Below are 17,703 nucleotides of genomic sequence, written 5' to 3' on the forward strand. Positions count from 1 at the left end.
CTAAATCAAGACAGTTTTTCACTCCTCTGATTTGAAGACGGCAGCATTCAGTAGGAAAAAGGCTCTTGGTGCTCCAAGGAGCAGCATCAGCCGTGACTTTAATGTAACTGTGTGCTGAATGTTGATGGCAGGAGTAAAGTCACAAGAACGGGATAAAAACAAAAGAGGAAACGTGTGATGACATCGCAAAAGAGGCCAGAAAGGAGCACAGAGTCGCCGCGTGCTCATCTGCAACAACGTGTGTTATGTAAGGGAGAAGGAGCCATGAATCAGCATCAGCAGGGAGCTGTTAGTGAAGGCAGGGCGGCCCGCAAAAACAACAAGTGGAAGAATGGTGCGACATTACTGCCTCCTGAAAGAAATGAGCTCATTGTTGGTTCAAGTCCAAAGGCCCTGCCACATTTTTCAGGGTCACAGATCAGCACAGCCTGTCTGATCCTATCAGGATTCTCTTTACACGTGTGTGACAACCCCACCCCCTAAACTCCAAACCAGCACCCACCCTTCAGTCCTGAACTACACCTTGATTCAGCTCATTAGAACACTGACATGCATACAAATGTGTCTGAGACGAGCAGCACTCCTCCAGGGCTGAAAAACCTGCAGTTCCTCTAATGACCACTTGAGGCAGTCCCCATAGACTCCCATGTTAAAACTTTAACTGTAGCTACTGCAAACTTCACATCACTCAGCTGAATGTCGACAGGTTTGTGCCGTCACAGCTGTCTGTAACCCGTTTAGGCCCATCGGAGCTTAAACGTAACATTTTTAAATCCTGGTAGAATTGCAACCACATAAGCTGGCGCACTTTTTTTGTATATGAAACTGGAGGAGTTGAAATTGCATAACATGCATTCAATTTTTTTCCAAATGGCTTTGCAAAAAAACAAAAAAAACAAAAAAACAAAAAACAAAAAAAAAAAAAAAAAACATAAAAATCACTGCAACAACAAAAACATAATAATCCTGAAACACGCTTTGCCAATCTGATCAGCTGTTTGCAGCACTTCCTACATCAGCGCAAACCATCGCATGTTCACCATAACCTGTCAAAACCGGACGTGACGTCATGTTTTGGGGAAACGTAGTTTTTCCTTGCAGCGCCTCTCAAAGGTTTACTGTGTTTATGAAAGTTCATGCCTTTCTGTACAGTTTCTGGGAGGCTTAATTGACCTGTTGGTAGTAGATTCTCTTGATGCTGTTTTTTTATAATAGTTATTTCGTTTTTCCTGCAGTTAATAAAAAAAACATTGTGTATCTCAAAAATGAAACTATGAAGACACTTGAAATTTCTTTAAGTAGAAACGTGTGTAAAAAATAAAATAAAATCCTTTTTTTGTAGTTTATTGCACTTCTTTTGCAATATGTGTAGTTATTATGGATTTAATGCACACACATTATTAAAATTTGGGATATAACGTTTGTATTGCTGCATAGCAAGTTGAAATACTCCCAGAAATGCCTACAGCATGTAAAAATATAAAGATAAGCACGAGGTCTGTGCTGTAGTTTTGAGTGAAGGAGGCATTTCAGTATTTTATGAATTTGTTACTTTGCTTTCATACAAACGAAATAATAACTTTAGGTTTGGAGGAAATGCTCGCTTTCAAAATGGAGAAGCAAACATGAAGAGGATGAAATGGAAATCACATCATCTCTGTGACAGCGGAGCAAACTCCATCAGCTGAGGACGATCAAATGACACGATCGTTAGCTACAGAAGAGCCATTATCATAATGGGAGGAAAGCTCGAGTCGGTCTACATGTCAGACTCTAGTCTGATATAATAAATAAACAGTACCCTCACCTTCTTTTGACTCCGCCTGCAGCTTCAGGATGTCCTCGGCGCTCCCGTACTTCATGACTGAGTTGATGGATGACAGTGTGCTGACCAGCTGACTGTTGATGACCCCAAACTGGGACTGGGGCTGGCCGAATGCCTCCGCTAGCTCAGTATAGTTCTCGGCCAGCAGCATTTGCTGCTCCTGCAGCAGCTTCTGCACGCGCTCGATGTAATGGTCCAAGCTGACGCCACCGTGCGCCTGCAGGGCGGCCGGATCAGCGTGCACAGCGGCCGGCGCAGGCTTCACCTCTGCCGTCTCCTGGCTGCCGATGCTCGCCACAGACTCAGCCGGCTGGGAGGGGCCACATGCTATGTTTCTGGTTTTTAAACCAACCAGGAAATTCTCATGGACGCTCACTGGCCCCACCCCGCATTCTTTGGTTTTAGTTGAGCTCAATTTGCCGGGCAAGAGCTCCACGTCCGAGGTGGTTCCAACGGCGATCGAACGCATCTTTGCCGTTGAGTGAACGTCTTTGACGAGTCCTTCTCCGGCAGCGACGGTCCGGGTTTCTGTGACCACCGTGTTGGTTTGCTTATCTGATGTAACCGACTCCATGTGAGTGAATGAGTCTGAGAGGACAGCGTGCTTCGTGTTCGTGGACTTGTGTGCAACTTCTGCCTCAGTGCTGGTCTCCTGAGTCAGGAACTCAGGAGCTGCCGTGACTCCAGAGTCCACTTGACTGACACGGTCAGTCTCAGTTCCTTGTGACACCAGCGTCTTGATGGGACTAACGATCACATCCACCGAACAGTCTCCACAGCCCACGGATCTCTGCTCTTTGCTGGCTTCCATCGCGGGTTCACCGAGGGTCAAGCTGTCCACCAGCTCCTCTGTGTTCACTCCCACCTCACAAACGCTGAGCTCTACGCCTACCTGCCGATGGCACGTCTCCACGTGCCGTCCTACACACTGGTCAGACACCTCCATCTGTTCGTGCACCACCCACCGGTCCATGGGGATATCCGGTCCTGTGGCGACGCTGTGCACAGAAGGCTGACAGGACACTCCTCTAGTCAGAGTCTGTGGACTTTTAGCAGTGCTAACATGGCTGAATTCCAGATGTTCGCCCACTCCCTGGCTGCGTGTCTGGACTTTCGCCTCCACACAGGCGCTGTACATCTCCGGCCTGACCATCAAACCTTTGTCTGCTTTTTTCTTGTTTGACCCACCGGCAGCTTGGAGCTCCAGTTTCAGCTTGCCCATCTCCATCTGATGAGTGGTTTCTTTGAGCTGCACCTCCAGGCGGTAGATCTTCTCCTTCAGGGAGTCGATGGTCTGCTGCTGGAGCTCGATCTCTTTCTCAGCTTCGCTGCTCATGCCCAGCATGGCCTCGGTGACGCCAACTGCAGTGCTCCGGATTTCCAGCCGCTCTGTAGACACCCCCGCGTCCCGAAAACAGCGTTCCTTCTCTGGCTTTCTTTGGGTGGCTGGAAGATTATTCATATTTTGATCAGTAACTATGCCAACAGACTTTTGGTGGGCCTGGTTCTGCGTGAGGTTTTGAGGCTGATTTTCATTTGCGTTGTCCTTGGAAGTCTTCTCCAGTGCTTGGACCTCAGCAGCCAGGCGTCTGAACTCCTCCAGCCTCTGAGCGCTCTGCTCCTGGGCTTCTGGCTCGATGATGTGCAGCTCCGTTTCCTTTTGGATGGGGCCCGGGTTTTCCATTTGGTCAGCGCAGCCTACACTGTAGGAACGTTTGCGGAAGCCGCCAAGACCTTGACCTTTTGATTGAGCAGCCAACTGTCTTTTCTCCTCCTGCAGAACGGCAATCTTCACCTGCAGGATGGGAATGGTTTTCACCTGCTCTTCCAGCTCTTTCAGCTTCTTGAGCGCCACGACCATCTGCTCCCGGATTTGCTGCAGGTGTAACGGGCTGACGTTCGTTACCGGGGTAGCCACGCCAGAGCTCATGGGGCTGTGGCGGATGGAGCTGCCCCTGGATGGTGGGTAATAGGGGTTATACTCTCCGTTAGGGAGAGGACCGTTGATGGGCAGAGTCTGATAGGTGTTGGGAGAGATCTGGCTTGTGCCTATGGAGCCAGAGTAGGAGGACAGCGAGCTGCTGGAGCCCATACCACCGAAGCTGGCGAGACGCCGGCGGGGCATCGGAGGCTCGCTTAGCGGCTGCAGAAGCGCACGCTCCTGCTCCAGCCGACGGCGGGTCTCCATGAGGGTCTTCTCCACTTGAGGGTTGTGCCGAGGGGCAAACCTGGGCGACGGCGGGGGGAGGAGCTGTTTCTGCTCTGCGAAGCTTGAACACGGCTGATGCAGAGGCACCTCACAGGCTGCCCTGGAGAGGGTGGGGGTCAGCGGGGCAGCGGCCCTGTTGGTGAAGAAGACCGGGGACTGTTTGCCGTCACTGTTGGAGGAGGACAGCGAGTCTGTGGAGGTCCATTCAGCCTGAGCGCCGACCCCGCCAGTGCTGCCCCGAGGCACCGCCGAGGGTTTGGCCACTTTGGGCTTCCTCTGGATACTCAGCTTCTTAATAGTGTTGCCCCTCTCGATGTCGTCAACATACTTGAGGAAGTCCAGGTCTAACTGATAACCATAAGGAGTTTCAACATAGTAGGGGGCCTCAGAGTCCTTCTCGTCTTCTGTGCTTGGGCATCTTTGTCCTCTTTCTGTAAGAGAGACCACAAAAATGTATTAGTGTCGCTTTAATGCTGGAAACAGACCGATTTATAGACTCGTACATACTGAGAGGATCTACTGAGCAAGTCTGTGACAGTGTGAGAGTCAGGAAAATCATTTATCCTGTTAATTTGAGACATAAAATCACAATAAACCCACTCTTACATATAAATAGATCTATGCACATTTTATTCAGCCACATGGTAAAAACAGGAGGAGGAAAATAAAGAGGACAAATCCACAAATCCCAACAGCTTCATCTGATCCGACTCTTAACGTGCAGGTATTTTCTTTGTTTACACAGAGTTAGTCTAATGCTCGCAGCACGCTGCCGGCACCTCTGGCCACAGACGGTCGTCATCATTTGACAGAGCGAGTACAAACATCTCAAATTTCTCACATCTCTGCATCTCACATAGTTTGGGTCCAACTAAAACATTATCTGCCAAAATAATTAGCACTCAGGCTTTTCCACAAAAGCGGCAGGAGATTTAAAACAAAATTAATCTGTCAAAGTCGGCTCACCGAGGTGTGACGAAACCAAAGGTTCAAAGCTGTGACACAAACAGACCGTCGCTTCCAAAGCTCACATAAGAAAGAAGGCAAAGGGCTCTGAGAGGCAACGTCAATATTCCCTCGTTCAAAATCCATCCAGTGTCCACGTTTTAGCTGTTACAGGCAGAAGTGACCACGAGCTATCACCCAGTTAAAAGAGCAGCTACGGGCCAATCAAAGCTGCTTAAATCAAAGTCCAAACTCCAACACTTCCAGCTGAAAATGCCCTCCGTCACAGCCAGGCCGCCGCATTCACACCGCGTTGGCTAAATACAGAGGCTTGTTCTTGGTATGCCTGGAACTCTCAGTGACTAAAGCAAACACAGGCTGGAAATAAACAGCCCTGCTCTTCCCTTCCAGTCCGCCCAGCTCCTTTCCATTCAGCAACAGGAGGAGGGAACTACAGGGATAAGCCTGCTGCTAAAACCTCTGCATGTGTTGCTCAAACTTCACTCACCGCACACCAGCAGCTCTTTAACTGGACGTTTCCTCCTCTGCTCCTCTCGGCTTCACATTCACGGCTCTGTGCTGGGATCGCAACTACGCCTTCTCCTCACTCTGTGCTCGCTTTCACAATCCTCTCTCCACACGGGACATAAAAAGCTCCACTATTGGTGTAAACTACACGCAGCGCTGCTCTGGTGCACCATTGGACAGCTGCTTCCTCCAATCGTGTGAGGCTAGAGCCGGGCGCTTCCCTTCCTAAATAAGAGTCCTGTTATGCATGGAGGGGAGGTGAACCCACAACAATAACAGTCTGTTCTTGACACCAGTCACACTTTTACACTGGTCTATGCTCCATGATACAAAGACTCATCCGTGACTTACAGTCAGTTTGTGTCCACGCCTTTATTTTCAGAAGTTACCTTCGTTTTTCTACCAGGTAAAGAAAACTGAGGGGAAACACCTGAGTGCACACACACACACACACACACACACACACACACACGGAGTGACCTGGGGCCCGTTCTTCGTACGTCGCTTACTACATCCAAGATCAAATGACACATCCAAGATCAAATCATCGCGCTAACCGTGAGCTCGCTAATCCGGTTCCCCGAACACACCTGCTGTTGACGATTAGTACAGCTGGACGCAGTAATGTGACATCACTGGGTGTCATAAAAGGGGCTACGCATCGATAGTAGAAACATTGATCGGCAACCCTCTGATTGGTCGGCGAAAATGTCGAAGGAGCGCGCTCGGCTCGGTATTTTTCGGCAGCAGAGCAAGAACTCCTGAGTGAGGGATTTCAGGAGTTTCAGAGTTTAATCAGAACGCAAGGGAACACTGCAAAGGCTGCAAAAGCAAGGAGCGAGGGCTGGCAGAAAGTTGCTGACAAATTAAACTCGTAAGTAATTTAATAATAATAATAATAATATATTGGATTTATATAGCGCTTTTCAAGGCACCCAAAGCGCTTTACAATGCCACTATTCATTCACTCTCACATTCACACACTGGTGGAGGCAGCTACGGTTGTAGCCACAGCTGCCCTGGGGCAGACTGACAGAAGCCAGGCTGCCATATCGCGCCATCGGCCCCTCTGGCCAACACCAGTAGGCGGTAGGGTAGATTTATTATATTACACTATATTATCCAATATTATATTACATTATATTATATTGTTATATTATATCCTCTTTCACATTAGAGCCACAACAGGACCCACTAGAACATGGGAACAAGTAAAAGTGAAATATAAGAATATTCTACAGAATGGTAATATTTATCACTTATATTGCTTTTCGTCTCTTGGAAAGAGACCCTGAAATAATCTGTTTGTTTGTTCATAACAGCAACCAAGAAAAGGGCAGAGCAAAAAAAGACAGGTGGTGGTCCTGCACCCCCCCGTCAACAAGTTGGTTAAGTGAATAATACCCTCACGGGAAAATCGATATCTCTCAATGAGCACACTGTCGCGCTGAGCTAAAGGATCCTGTCTGTCCCGCAATATACGCTGAATTCTGAGGACTCTCCTTATCAATCTTGCACCTTCCGCAATGGGTTGCTCGCGTAAACGGACAGGACATGGCTGCGACAGGCTTCCCAAATCCACCTTCGCTTTTATAGCCGTGGTCTCTCATCTTGATTACACGAAGTAATTTACAATTACTACTCTGAAATATGAATTACATCTGTAATAATCACATACATGTAATAGAATGTTAATAGTACATTTCCCTTTTTTAGGAAATGACCTGTATGTATCTGTGTGACATCAATAAAAGGATCAAGTGCTGCATTATCTTCAGTTACATTGATGTTATTTATTTATCGCTGTTGCTTTCGTATAAATGAAGCGGACATACCTGCGTGGCCGCGATCTAATCCTGTTTACATAAAGTAAACCTGCTCCCGAGCAGGTTTACGCTTACGGCTCTGTTGCTATGACAGCAAGTCCCGGATGAGCTTCGGGGAACCGAACGATCCAGGATCACGCGAAATCGTCAACAATCTAATCCGGCTAACCTACTTAGCGAGGTACGAAGAACGGGCCCCTGGTCCGTGCACGGCTAAATCTACCCCCTCAGTGTTCAGCCTGTGATGACAACACTGCATGGATTCCAGTTCAATTCCATTTATATGGCACCAAATCACAGCAGCAGTCGCTTCAAGGTGCTTTATGCTGTAAGGTAAAGACTTTTTATTTAAATCATGCTGTGTCACAATTTTAAACTAGTCTGCACTCCTGACAGTTGTTTGGGGGGGAAAAAGCCAGTTTCCTCGTGTTTTCTGATTTTTTGTTTTTGTGAGTCGAGCGTCTGACAGCTCCGTCTGCAGACAAAGCCCCGGCTGTTTTCTGCTGCCCTGAGAGTCACGTCCCGTTTTTCCCCCTGGTATAAATATTCTGAGCGCACAGTCACGGTCTTGTGCTGTCTGGTTTGGAGGAGTCCCCCTGTGGCACGAGCGCCAACCGGCCGTGTCGCATGTGACGGGCGGCTCTGTGGCACGGACACTCCGAACAGCTGAGCGATGACCTCATCAGCTGACAACTGATGGGGTCGGGCAGCAGGACAGCGAGAAGAGCCCGGGCGTCTGCTGCAGCTAGCAGCTGTGAGCTCGTCAGTCTGAGGGGTCACATGACAGTTAGCACAGCGAGGCTGCTGGACTTCATCTCCCTTCTTACAGACCACGTCTTCAGCCCTGCCTAAAGCCGTTTGCACAGCCATGAAAAGGAGGAATTATTCTGTTCCCCAAACTGAGCTGCACCAGTGTGACCAAGCCCTCGAAAACAGGACCTGCAAACTTCCCTCTTTACCTGCCTCAGCAGCCAATGAGAGGAGAGAGAAAAGCACATTTCTGGTTACAATTTGGTCATAAAATTATTTTCTCATTTTCCCCTGAACATCCTGGATGTTAAAACACCACATTACTGTCGTTTAGTGTATCCGGCCTGATGGTGGAATCGACCTTCTTGCTGTGAGGAAACAGTGCTGCTGTACAAGTTTTTAATTTAGCAAATTTAGGGACTCATCATACTTCCTCTCTTTTCCACCTCATTTTCTGCTCTTGCTCCAAAGCTCACAGCTCAGCCTGTTCGTGTGGGAATTTCAGCCTCGTTCTTTCAGCTGTGACCAGGTGGGTTTAACGCTCTGCTTCCAAGTGCAGAACAAACATACAAACAACTGAAATCATTATTTGAGGGTCCAAAAGTGCTTTAATCAGCTGATGAAGATAAGCCGTTTCCTCAGGTGATAATCATCTGACACTTTTTACAGAAAGTCTAATCGTCTCTGAACTCAAACCATTAATAAGCTGAGCTCCAGTATAAACAGCTGGTTTTTAATCGTTTAGTTTCAGGGGGATACATGTTTTTTTCTTACCCATCCAAGGACATTAAGACCAAATACAGCTATGAGCATGTGCACCGTGTATTAATAAAAGACAGAATAAACAAAAATGCCTCTTTTAGTCAAAGTCGTCCAGCGGAGCAGAGTTTTAGTTTTGACCACACAGTTCCCGGCTCTGTTCCACTTCCCTCAGATATTCAAATATTTCTGCCTAATTATCAAAGGTGAGCCATATGTACAAGCTCACAATGAGGACTCGCAGCTCAAACAGAAACTTGCTTCAGAGTCAAACACCAGTTCCTCACACGTCCCTCTGCAGCCAAACTCAGCAGCACGCACCGTCGGTAACACGTTTCAGTCGTTTCCATGTCCACAGACACGTGAGCCACGTAAAACACCCCGAACTGTGTCTGAGCTTTTCTCTGCTTCTCCAATCAGCTGCTGAAAATGTCCAGCCTTCATTCATTCACGCCGCTCAAGCTCTCCGTGTTTGCTCTTAAAATATGGGACTGCAGGCCGGCTCGGGCCCCGATGTTGACGCTCTGAAGAAAAATATACAAGCGGGGCCGTGCTTATTTTACAGCGGCTCTGTAAAAGTTTAAATTTAGAGCTGACGAAAGCCTTTTAATTCCACAGCGCCATCAGACGCTGAATAAATGAGGCTACTGGGCTAAATGTGTCTGCCAGCTGTTTGTTAACCAGAGAAATTCAAGCCAAACTACCTGCTTTTACACACACACACACACACACACACACACACACACACTTTAATTACCAGTTACAGAAGGTTACATCTCACCTTAGAGCACAGTTCCTCATCAGTCTGTGGACAGTTAGGGTGTCAGTAATCTTTAACTACATGTTTTAAATGTGTACGACCGGCCTGGAGTTAAAGCTGTTATGATCTGATAACATGTGCACTTAGGTGTGGTCCAAGACAACAACATTACGACCCACGCGTGGGGCGATCCGGGGATATTAGGATAAATGAGTGAACTGCTCGTTAGTGATGGTAGACAAAATGAGTTTAGGCCCAACTACAAAGCACTGGGCCTTGTGAATATCTGAGAGACGCCGACATCCACAGAAGAAAACACTGGAGTGTTCAGATCTGAGCAAACTGCCCTTTTATTTAGATTTTAATCTTATCGGTTCTGCCCAACAGCTCACGTTCAATTTAAGTTCCTGCTCAAAAGGGATCGAGTCTCCAGTGTTCTAAGATCTTTAGTGACGCTCCAAAAAGTCCTGAAATAACAAAGAAAACAAACTTGTTTGGGAACACCCGTTTCACTGTTGTACCTCACGTGTACATATTTACCAGTATCCAGTATGCACACGCTGCTTCTGGGTCTGAAAAGTGAAGTGTGCCTTTAACCTGTATTTTTTTGGCCTTTATCAGACAGGAAAGTGGAGACAGGGTGGCAGGAAGCCGTGCAGATAATGGTCTGGGATGGAGCCCAGCCGCACGATGAGACTGGAGTCTTCAGGTTTGTAGCTCACCTGTGTGCACAGGTACTGACCTAATTAATTAATGGCCACCAGGAGGCGGAACCTGTGGTTGCAAAGAGACTAAACGCCCTGCAGCAGGGGTGGGAAACTCCAGGCATGTTGAGGAGGTAATTCAGCCATTTAATCAGCTGTGTTGGGTCAAAAACAGCTAAAGCCTGCAGGACACCGGCGCTCGAGGCCTGGAGCTGGAGGAAACGAGCAGGTAACGTCACAGCACACCCGTCACATGACCCGTTCCAGTCGTATCCAGTTTCTTTCCTCAGGCCGTCGCTCTGACCAACACTTAGACACTCACATAGTGTCTGTACTTAAACAGCCCCCATACCTGCTGCCAAATCAAAGCATGCTATATAGTCGAGTCCTTGTGCGCTTACTGTATACATGTGTAACATTATCAAACCCTTATAACTCCATAATTTATCCCAACATCTTTGCACCAGTGCACTTATGTGCTACACGTGCCATTATCGTCTGTGATGTTGAGTTTGTCAGCGTTGCCTGTCGTCTGTTTGTTTACCTACACTGTGAGCAAAGAAAAGACTGCAGCCCAATTCCAAGCATGTGTCCACACAGTCTGTCTATAACGTTGATTTTGCAATAATTAACCTTTAACACAACCATCACTACCAACAGCATCCAGGAGAAACACTGAAAGACTCGTGAAATGCTTGAAAGAAGTGAAAGTGAACTCAGGGCTGTTCAGGATGTGCAGAGAAAAACTTGCAAACTCATTGGAAGTGCAGGGCTGTGCTCCGGCATAGCTGTGAGAGCCAAACATGATGCAAGCGCCTGGGTGGAGCAGCCTCCACCCGCCCGACGGCACAGAAACAGCTCTGATTTTACCCCTTCAGAAGACGAAACACTCGAGTTTGCTCAAAATGAGCTTCATACCAAAGTTTTGCGCTTTTCCTTATGAGGACTTGAATTCGGTCCCCACAACATGAGTAACACACAGACACACACGGAGCCTGGTATTTCCTGGCTCTGCCCGTGAGCCTAATTACTCCCAAGAAAAATAGAGCCAACGTTTGATCAACGCTGCAGCAGTTCAACACAACAAAGGCAAGACGCGTCCGTCCTCATCTGAACCCAGAACAAGACAAAAACACAAAGAGTCCATTAAAGCTGCACATTAGCTGCACGCAGGCCGGTCCGCTCGACTGTGGGCTTCTTCCAGGAACTCGCGGGGTCACGCCAGACGCAGCTGCCAAATTCAACAACCCAGCGCTGTACATGATGATGCAGACCGAGGGAAATGTTTGGGCTTCCTCTGCAAACACTGAGGCACTTTGAAAAAATGTGCCCCTCTCTGGATTTTCTCATAGATGGTCAAGAAAAACATCAACGACAGTGTGCGGGCTGCTTCAAGTCAACCGACACGTAAATGTGATGATCCAGTTTCAGTTTGTACGGCTACGAGACGGTCGGAGTTAACGGGTTTGTGTTTTTGTTAAATACTTCTCCAGATATATTCAGTAACATGTTTTCACTGAGGCACAGATGTGTTTACTACACACATCTTTGGTTTAGTGAGTTAAACATACCAGCGTTTCATAATTAGCTGGTGGGACCATCGGTTTGGGTGTAAACTTATGAATGAATGTCACAGTTTAACGTCATGGTTACATTTTATTTTTAATTCAAGTTTAGGAAATTTTGTAATCTATGAGAGAAAATCCCAACAATCAAACGATCCTCTGAGCAGAACACGGGAAGAGCTGAAAGGAAGAACTCCCTTTTAACAGGAAGTGCCATCAAACGGAACGAGGCTCAGGAAGGCTCGGCACAGCCACCTCCTTGGACCTCCTCCTTTGAAAGAGGAGTGAAAGAAGCCATCTAGGTCTACTGTGAATGACCATCTTTGAACAGAGGGTGGGGCTTACGACACCAACTGTCTGCCATCTATGATCCAGTTTTGAGATCCTTTCCCTTAATGCCCACTCACATCCTGGGCCATCTGACCCCAGTAAATCAGACGATAGGGTGGGGTTGGGTTTCACAATGATCAATTTCACAAGGTTTCACCTGAAACCCTGGCTGATTGTGACCCACACCCGTATTCACACCTCGGCTCGTGTGATTAGGTAGAGGATCAATAGGGGGTCCATGACCCTCACAGGGACGCTCCACCATTTGACCTTAGAACTGAAGAAGCTTCTCGGATGAAACGTCTTCAGGGAAACTTAAAGTCCAGACGCTTTTCTTTCCAAGCTCCTTCGACTACGATGACCTGGATGACTGAGAACCTTCAGTCGCCTCCTTGGTGCTCGTGTACATTTCATAAAACTACTGAAACACCATTTTCAGCAGGAGACTCATTGAAGTGTACGTAATAATTTGGCTGATCTAGTGTGGCTGGTTTCTCACTTCTTGGTGCAAAAGAGTAACAAATGTATGCGACTGCCTTTGCTTCTGGAGCTGCAGTCACAGACAAACCTTTAAAGGAAACAAAAGGGTGACAGATGAACCTGCCATCATAACTTGGAAATGAGATAAATTCATATGAAACTCTGCACATTAAACAGGATTCTGCTCATTAAGATTTAGGACTGGATTTGTGTCTTTTAAAGATACGAGGGAAGCTTCCTGACTGCAAACGCATTAACTGATGCAACTTATGAGTGAGAGGAATCTGAATCACTGCACTGTGCTGCTTGACTGTGGAGGCGCATGCAGATAACAACAATGAAGTGATTAATGCTCAGAGAGACACGACCACACTTGGCACATCAGTGCTGTTGTGTAAAGACAGTACGGGTCTGGAGCAGCCAGCTCCAGAGAGAGAAACAAACAACATTTACAAAGACGCAGCGTCCCGCCCCCTCCGGCTCACATCATTATCAACTCGAAGCTCTTACACAAACAGGAAAGTGACTGAAAGCTACCATGGGGGAGGTTTAAAAGGGCAGCTGGGTCCATTACTGCTACTGAAACAAATCCACTTCTGTGGGTTTACAGGAGCTGCAGGGAGTGGCCTCACTGGCCTGATGGCCACCGCGGTGTCCCCGTGCCGACCGGTGCCACTGAAGACCAGTCAGACCCATAATGGTCTGCTCCGAGAGACAACCCGGGGCTGGACCAGGATCTGAGTTTCAGGAGTAACACTTCACACTGCCCGATGTCAGCTTTGTGCAGAATATAAAATGATCACATCCTGAGTGTTTTCACTCCCCACTGGTCTAAAATAAATCAGGCCAACATTTTTGAGGAGAAGTATTTTAAGACTGTGGGATCAGTCCTGCAAACAGTGCTGGAGTCGCATTAAAGTCTGCTGAGGTTTTGTTTGGAAGAAATGTGCTTAATGGTTTGTTGCTCAATGCGCTGAGGCGTCCCACATCTGGCATTTATTCCAATCTGAGAGAAGCTTCATTCTCGAGCTTCAGATATGTAAGATGCATGCAGCACTCCAGTTTAAATATTACGCTGTTCAATGACTTTGGTTACAATTCTTCAAACAGTTGAAAACATGCAGCTTTTCAACTGTTTGTTTTGTGTTTTGGTTTTGTAGATTTTTGTAAGTCTGCACTTTCACCTCCTCTGATAGCTCAGACTCCCCCCTTCACACTGTAGCTGCTTTAGTTCAGCTCGAGCCAAGATGATAAGACAGGCTGAAAACAGGAAGTCTGGTGAGGAACAACAAATCCTTCTCAAAATTCAACAAGTGCAACATTTTCCACGTATCAGTTGTAATTTTTTACCATGATTGAGCAGCCCTGGATCACAGATCGACATTCTTCCCAAAGCACATCACCCACCTCTACAATAAAAGGTTAAATATCACCATCTGCTCTGCATTCTTTCACCGCGTCTGCCTGCTGACCACCAACACGACAGAGAGGCTATTTGTACGACGAGGAGTTCAGCGGTCTGAGGGTTCCTCGGGACAGACTTATTGTCGATGTGGCCACTGAAGCTCAGACTTTATCATGTTGAGAAACACAAGCAGAGTGGAGTGGTGATGGCAGACTGACACTCAGGACGGCGCTCCTGAAGCACCCGACCTGCATGCTGCACATTCCAGCAGGGATTTGGAAGCAAGAAGCTTCACGCTCTCCCGTTAGTCTACACAGGAATGAGAGCGCACACGTGTGTGTGTGTGTGTGTGTGTGTGTGTGTGTGTGTGTGTGTGTGTGTGTGTTCATACTGAAGTGCCAAAATTCTCTCTCCGTCAGAACTCTTTGCCCTTTGTGCTTCAGATATCACTGAATCTGGTTCGAGCCAAGATTATGATTATTCATTAAAAATATACTGTGGAATAAGGTTGGGCGATTTATTTATTTGTCCACGAGTAAGTTTGCTAATAATGATGAGCTAATAGAAGCAGTCAACAGAAAAAAATAAAACAAATAATAGCGCTGTTTTAACAGCACCCTCTTTCAGAAGCTGGTGATAGCCTAGCATACTCAGCTGGATGGTGGACACATGCACGCTCGCCTCATTGGGGGCGACCGTAGCTCAGGGGATTGGGAATTGCATCTGCAACCGGAAGGTCGCCGGTTCGATCCCCGGGCTCTCTGTCCTGGTCGCTGTGTCCTTGGGCAAGACACTTTACCCTACTTGCCTACTGGTGTTGGCCAGAGGGGCCGATGGCGCGATATGGCAGCCTCGCTTCTGTCAGTCTGCCCCAGGGCAGCTGTGGCTACACCTGTAGCTGCCTCCACCAGTGTGTGAATGTGAGAGTGAATGAATAGTGGAATTGTAAAGCGCTTTGGGTGTCTAGAAAAGCGCTATATAAATCCACTCCATTATTATCATCATGTTCTTCCTGACGTCATACAGAGCCAAGAGTAAAGGAAAATAAAAACAAACTTTTGATCATAGGGACCCTCTGCTGATATGTTGAAACACCCACCACAGTGCATGTGAGCTCACACTTACTCACACAGCTGTTAGAGGCTGTTCAGTGTTTGAATGTTTGAATACAAGTTTGCACAAACAGCGTGTGAAGATGTTAAACTCTTGTCTCGAGGTCTGAAAAGTTACTGGATGACTTGACTAAAATTACTTCTTGCAACTCATGGTGTTTGTGTCTAAAGAGCCGGAGCCAAGACCTTAAATATACCAGCATGACTTAAGCTTGAAACTGGACCCCTAATCCCACTTCAGTCCCATTGTACCCCTGCCCACCAACGCCCAGAGAGCACATCTTAGTCACGGAGGCAGCCTGTAACCTTTAGACATGCAGGGACGCATTTAACCAGCGTCTCCCTCAAACTGCTCTGCAATGAAATAAGGTCAAAGACATCCCTGCAAGAATCTCACACTCACACACACACGTTACCTGGGCCATTGCCGTTCACGTGCACGGTTTGAGCCATGGGTGCAGCTGCGTGCTCTCAGTCCAACAACAAGACTCAGTGCCGTCATGCAACTGCCATGCAGCAAGTCCAGATTACCATGCAACCTGCAACCTGAGACAGAACACAAAGGAATACCGTTAGTGACGCACACAGGTGAGCAACAATTAGTGAGAAACAACACAAGGCAACCTTTCAAAGATTAAAAAGTGTCAGTAAAGGAGGTCACTTTGTCCCAGCGGTCAGACTGGTTCCTTTTTAAAGTTCACATGAGAACAGAGCGCTGGCTTTCTGACCTCCAGTGTAACTTGAAATATGTGAAGTGTGAGTGCACGTATTTTGACCTTTTGTTAAGCGTGTCTTTGTGGGAGCTGAAGCCCGGCCGGCCTCCGCTCCTTCACAGGTGTGTTTGCATCCTGACATTTCGAAGCACAGAGGTCCTGTGTGCAGTCGCCTGCTCATCATCATCATCAATGGACACATTATGAGCAACAAAACAAAAGAGCCGTTGTCATCTTATAAGAAGCTGCAAATATAAGACGAAAACTGGAGTCAGTAGGCCGGGGGGGGGGTCAGGTCTCGAGGAGCACAGATGTAGACGAGGTTCGATACAGCTGAAACCTTTGACCTTTACACTGAACACGTGACTCTGACAGCTAGAGATCAAGAGCTCAGCCCCGCAGTGGTAACAGAGTCGAGGACAATCTAAGACTTTTACAATATACTCGGTCTTACTCGATTATCAGGGTCGGTGAGGCCGCATACCTCAGGAATAGGGGTAGGAAGTCCAGGCCTCAAGGGCCGGTGTCCTGCAGGTTTTAGATCTCACCCTGGGTCAACACACCTGAATCAAATGAGTTCATTACCAGGCCTCTGGAGAACGTTTATACTGGAGCTAAAGGCGCTGAACATCAGCCAGGACCGAGCTGAGACCTCCAGCAAACACCAGAAACATTTCCCAGCAAAGTCAGAGTTTAACCAAGCATCCAAGAAGCGCAGAAAGGAAAGCATTTACTCCCGTTGGTGCATGAAAAATAACAAACATCATCAGAAAACATTCTTGGTTATGAATCCTAACCGTCACTTACAGTTTAACGTAACGATGCATATTTAAGTGTTACAAACAAAGTATTTAAACACATCTACCCAACAGCTGCACCTGCTGTGACGACATGCAGCCGACAGCCATAAAATGTGTGTGAGGAACATGTGAAAGGTCACTTTGTCAGTCAGCTGCATCATAAGTAAATCATTGTTTAGAGCGTGCAGCCAAATAAAGCAGCGCCGTAGTGTCATCAGGCCGTCCGTCACCCTGGGGAGTTATTATAGTCGCGATACAGAGACGAAGGATTGAGAGCAGCCTTTGCAGAGCACACAGACCCTTCCAACACCCAAATAGACCGCAGGCATGTTTGTTCTCCTCCCTCACACTTAAAACTGGCTCCAGCATGTCACACAAAAAGAAATGTGTGGAAGAAATGGCCACTAACATTTAGAGATGCATCGATACGACGTCTGGATATCGCTCGGATGGTGTCTGGGTCTGATCTGCTCAGCTCTGTGCTCGGCTTTCGGGTCATTGGGTGAAATAAAATAAAAAATATTATACAATGAATCTGCTGTTTTAGGACACGAAAGCAATTCTTGGATAGAAAAGTCAGAAAGGATGGATCAAATAAATCAGAGGTGGGGAACTCCAGGAGAGACGAGCATAAAGCTGTCATTTTATTGGTCAGTTGATCCTCCGGCTCTCCACAGACAGGCTAACGAGCTCCTAGCAGAGCTGCTGCTCCTTCACACCATCAAAGGGATGCTAGGATTACTCGTCATGGCAGACCTGGGTGCTCCTCTGCTAGAGAGCAAGAAAAGGTGTTTGTGGAGGAGGTCAGACTATCGAGCTGTGGGCGGCTGGCCCATTTAAAACATTACGATTACAATGGATGAGCCTGAGCCTGCTAACACCTAATGGGACTCAAAGGACTGGACATCCAACACTGATGAACTGAAACTTGAGACAACAGGTAACGAACACAAAGCAAAGGTTTCATGCAGCTGCTCTCCAGCAGCATGAAG

General features: G+C 47.4%; 1 protein-coding gene across 3 annotated transcripts in view; it reads right to left on the minus strand.

The window, feature by feature from the left end:
- kank1a (KN motif and ankyrin repeat domains 1a) overlaps positions 1-17,703 on the minus strand; it is a 54,006-nt gene that overhangs the window by 7,889 nt on the left and 28,414 nt on the right. For all 3 annotated transcript variants that reach the window (XM_080894106.1, XM_080894108.1, XM_080894107.1), the window contains exons 2-3: positions 15,615-15,744; positions 1,808-4,465 (exon numbers count right to left, since the gene is read on the minus strand). In XM_080894106.1, the coding sequence (XP_080750232.1) occupies positions 1,808-4,465; positions 15,615-15,651 (2,695 nt within the window). In that variant the 5' untranslated portion in view covers positions 15,652-15,744. The remainder of the gene's footprint in view (positions 1-1,807; positions 4,466-15,614; positions 15,745-17,703) is intronic.

This window comes from Rhamphochromis sp. 'chilingali', assembly GCF_963969265.1.
Source record: "Rhamphochromis sp. 'chilingali' genome assembly, chromosome: 10".
In the NCBI taxonomy this organism is placed as follows: domain Eukaryota; kingdom Metazoa; phylum Chordata; class Actinopteri; order Cichliformes; family Cichlidae; genus Rhamphochromis; species Rhamphochromis sp. 'chilingali'.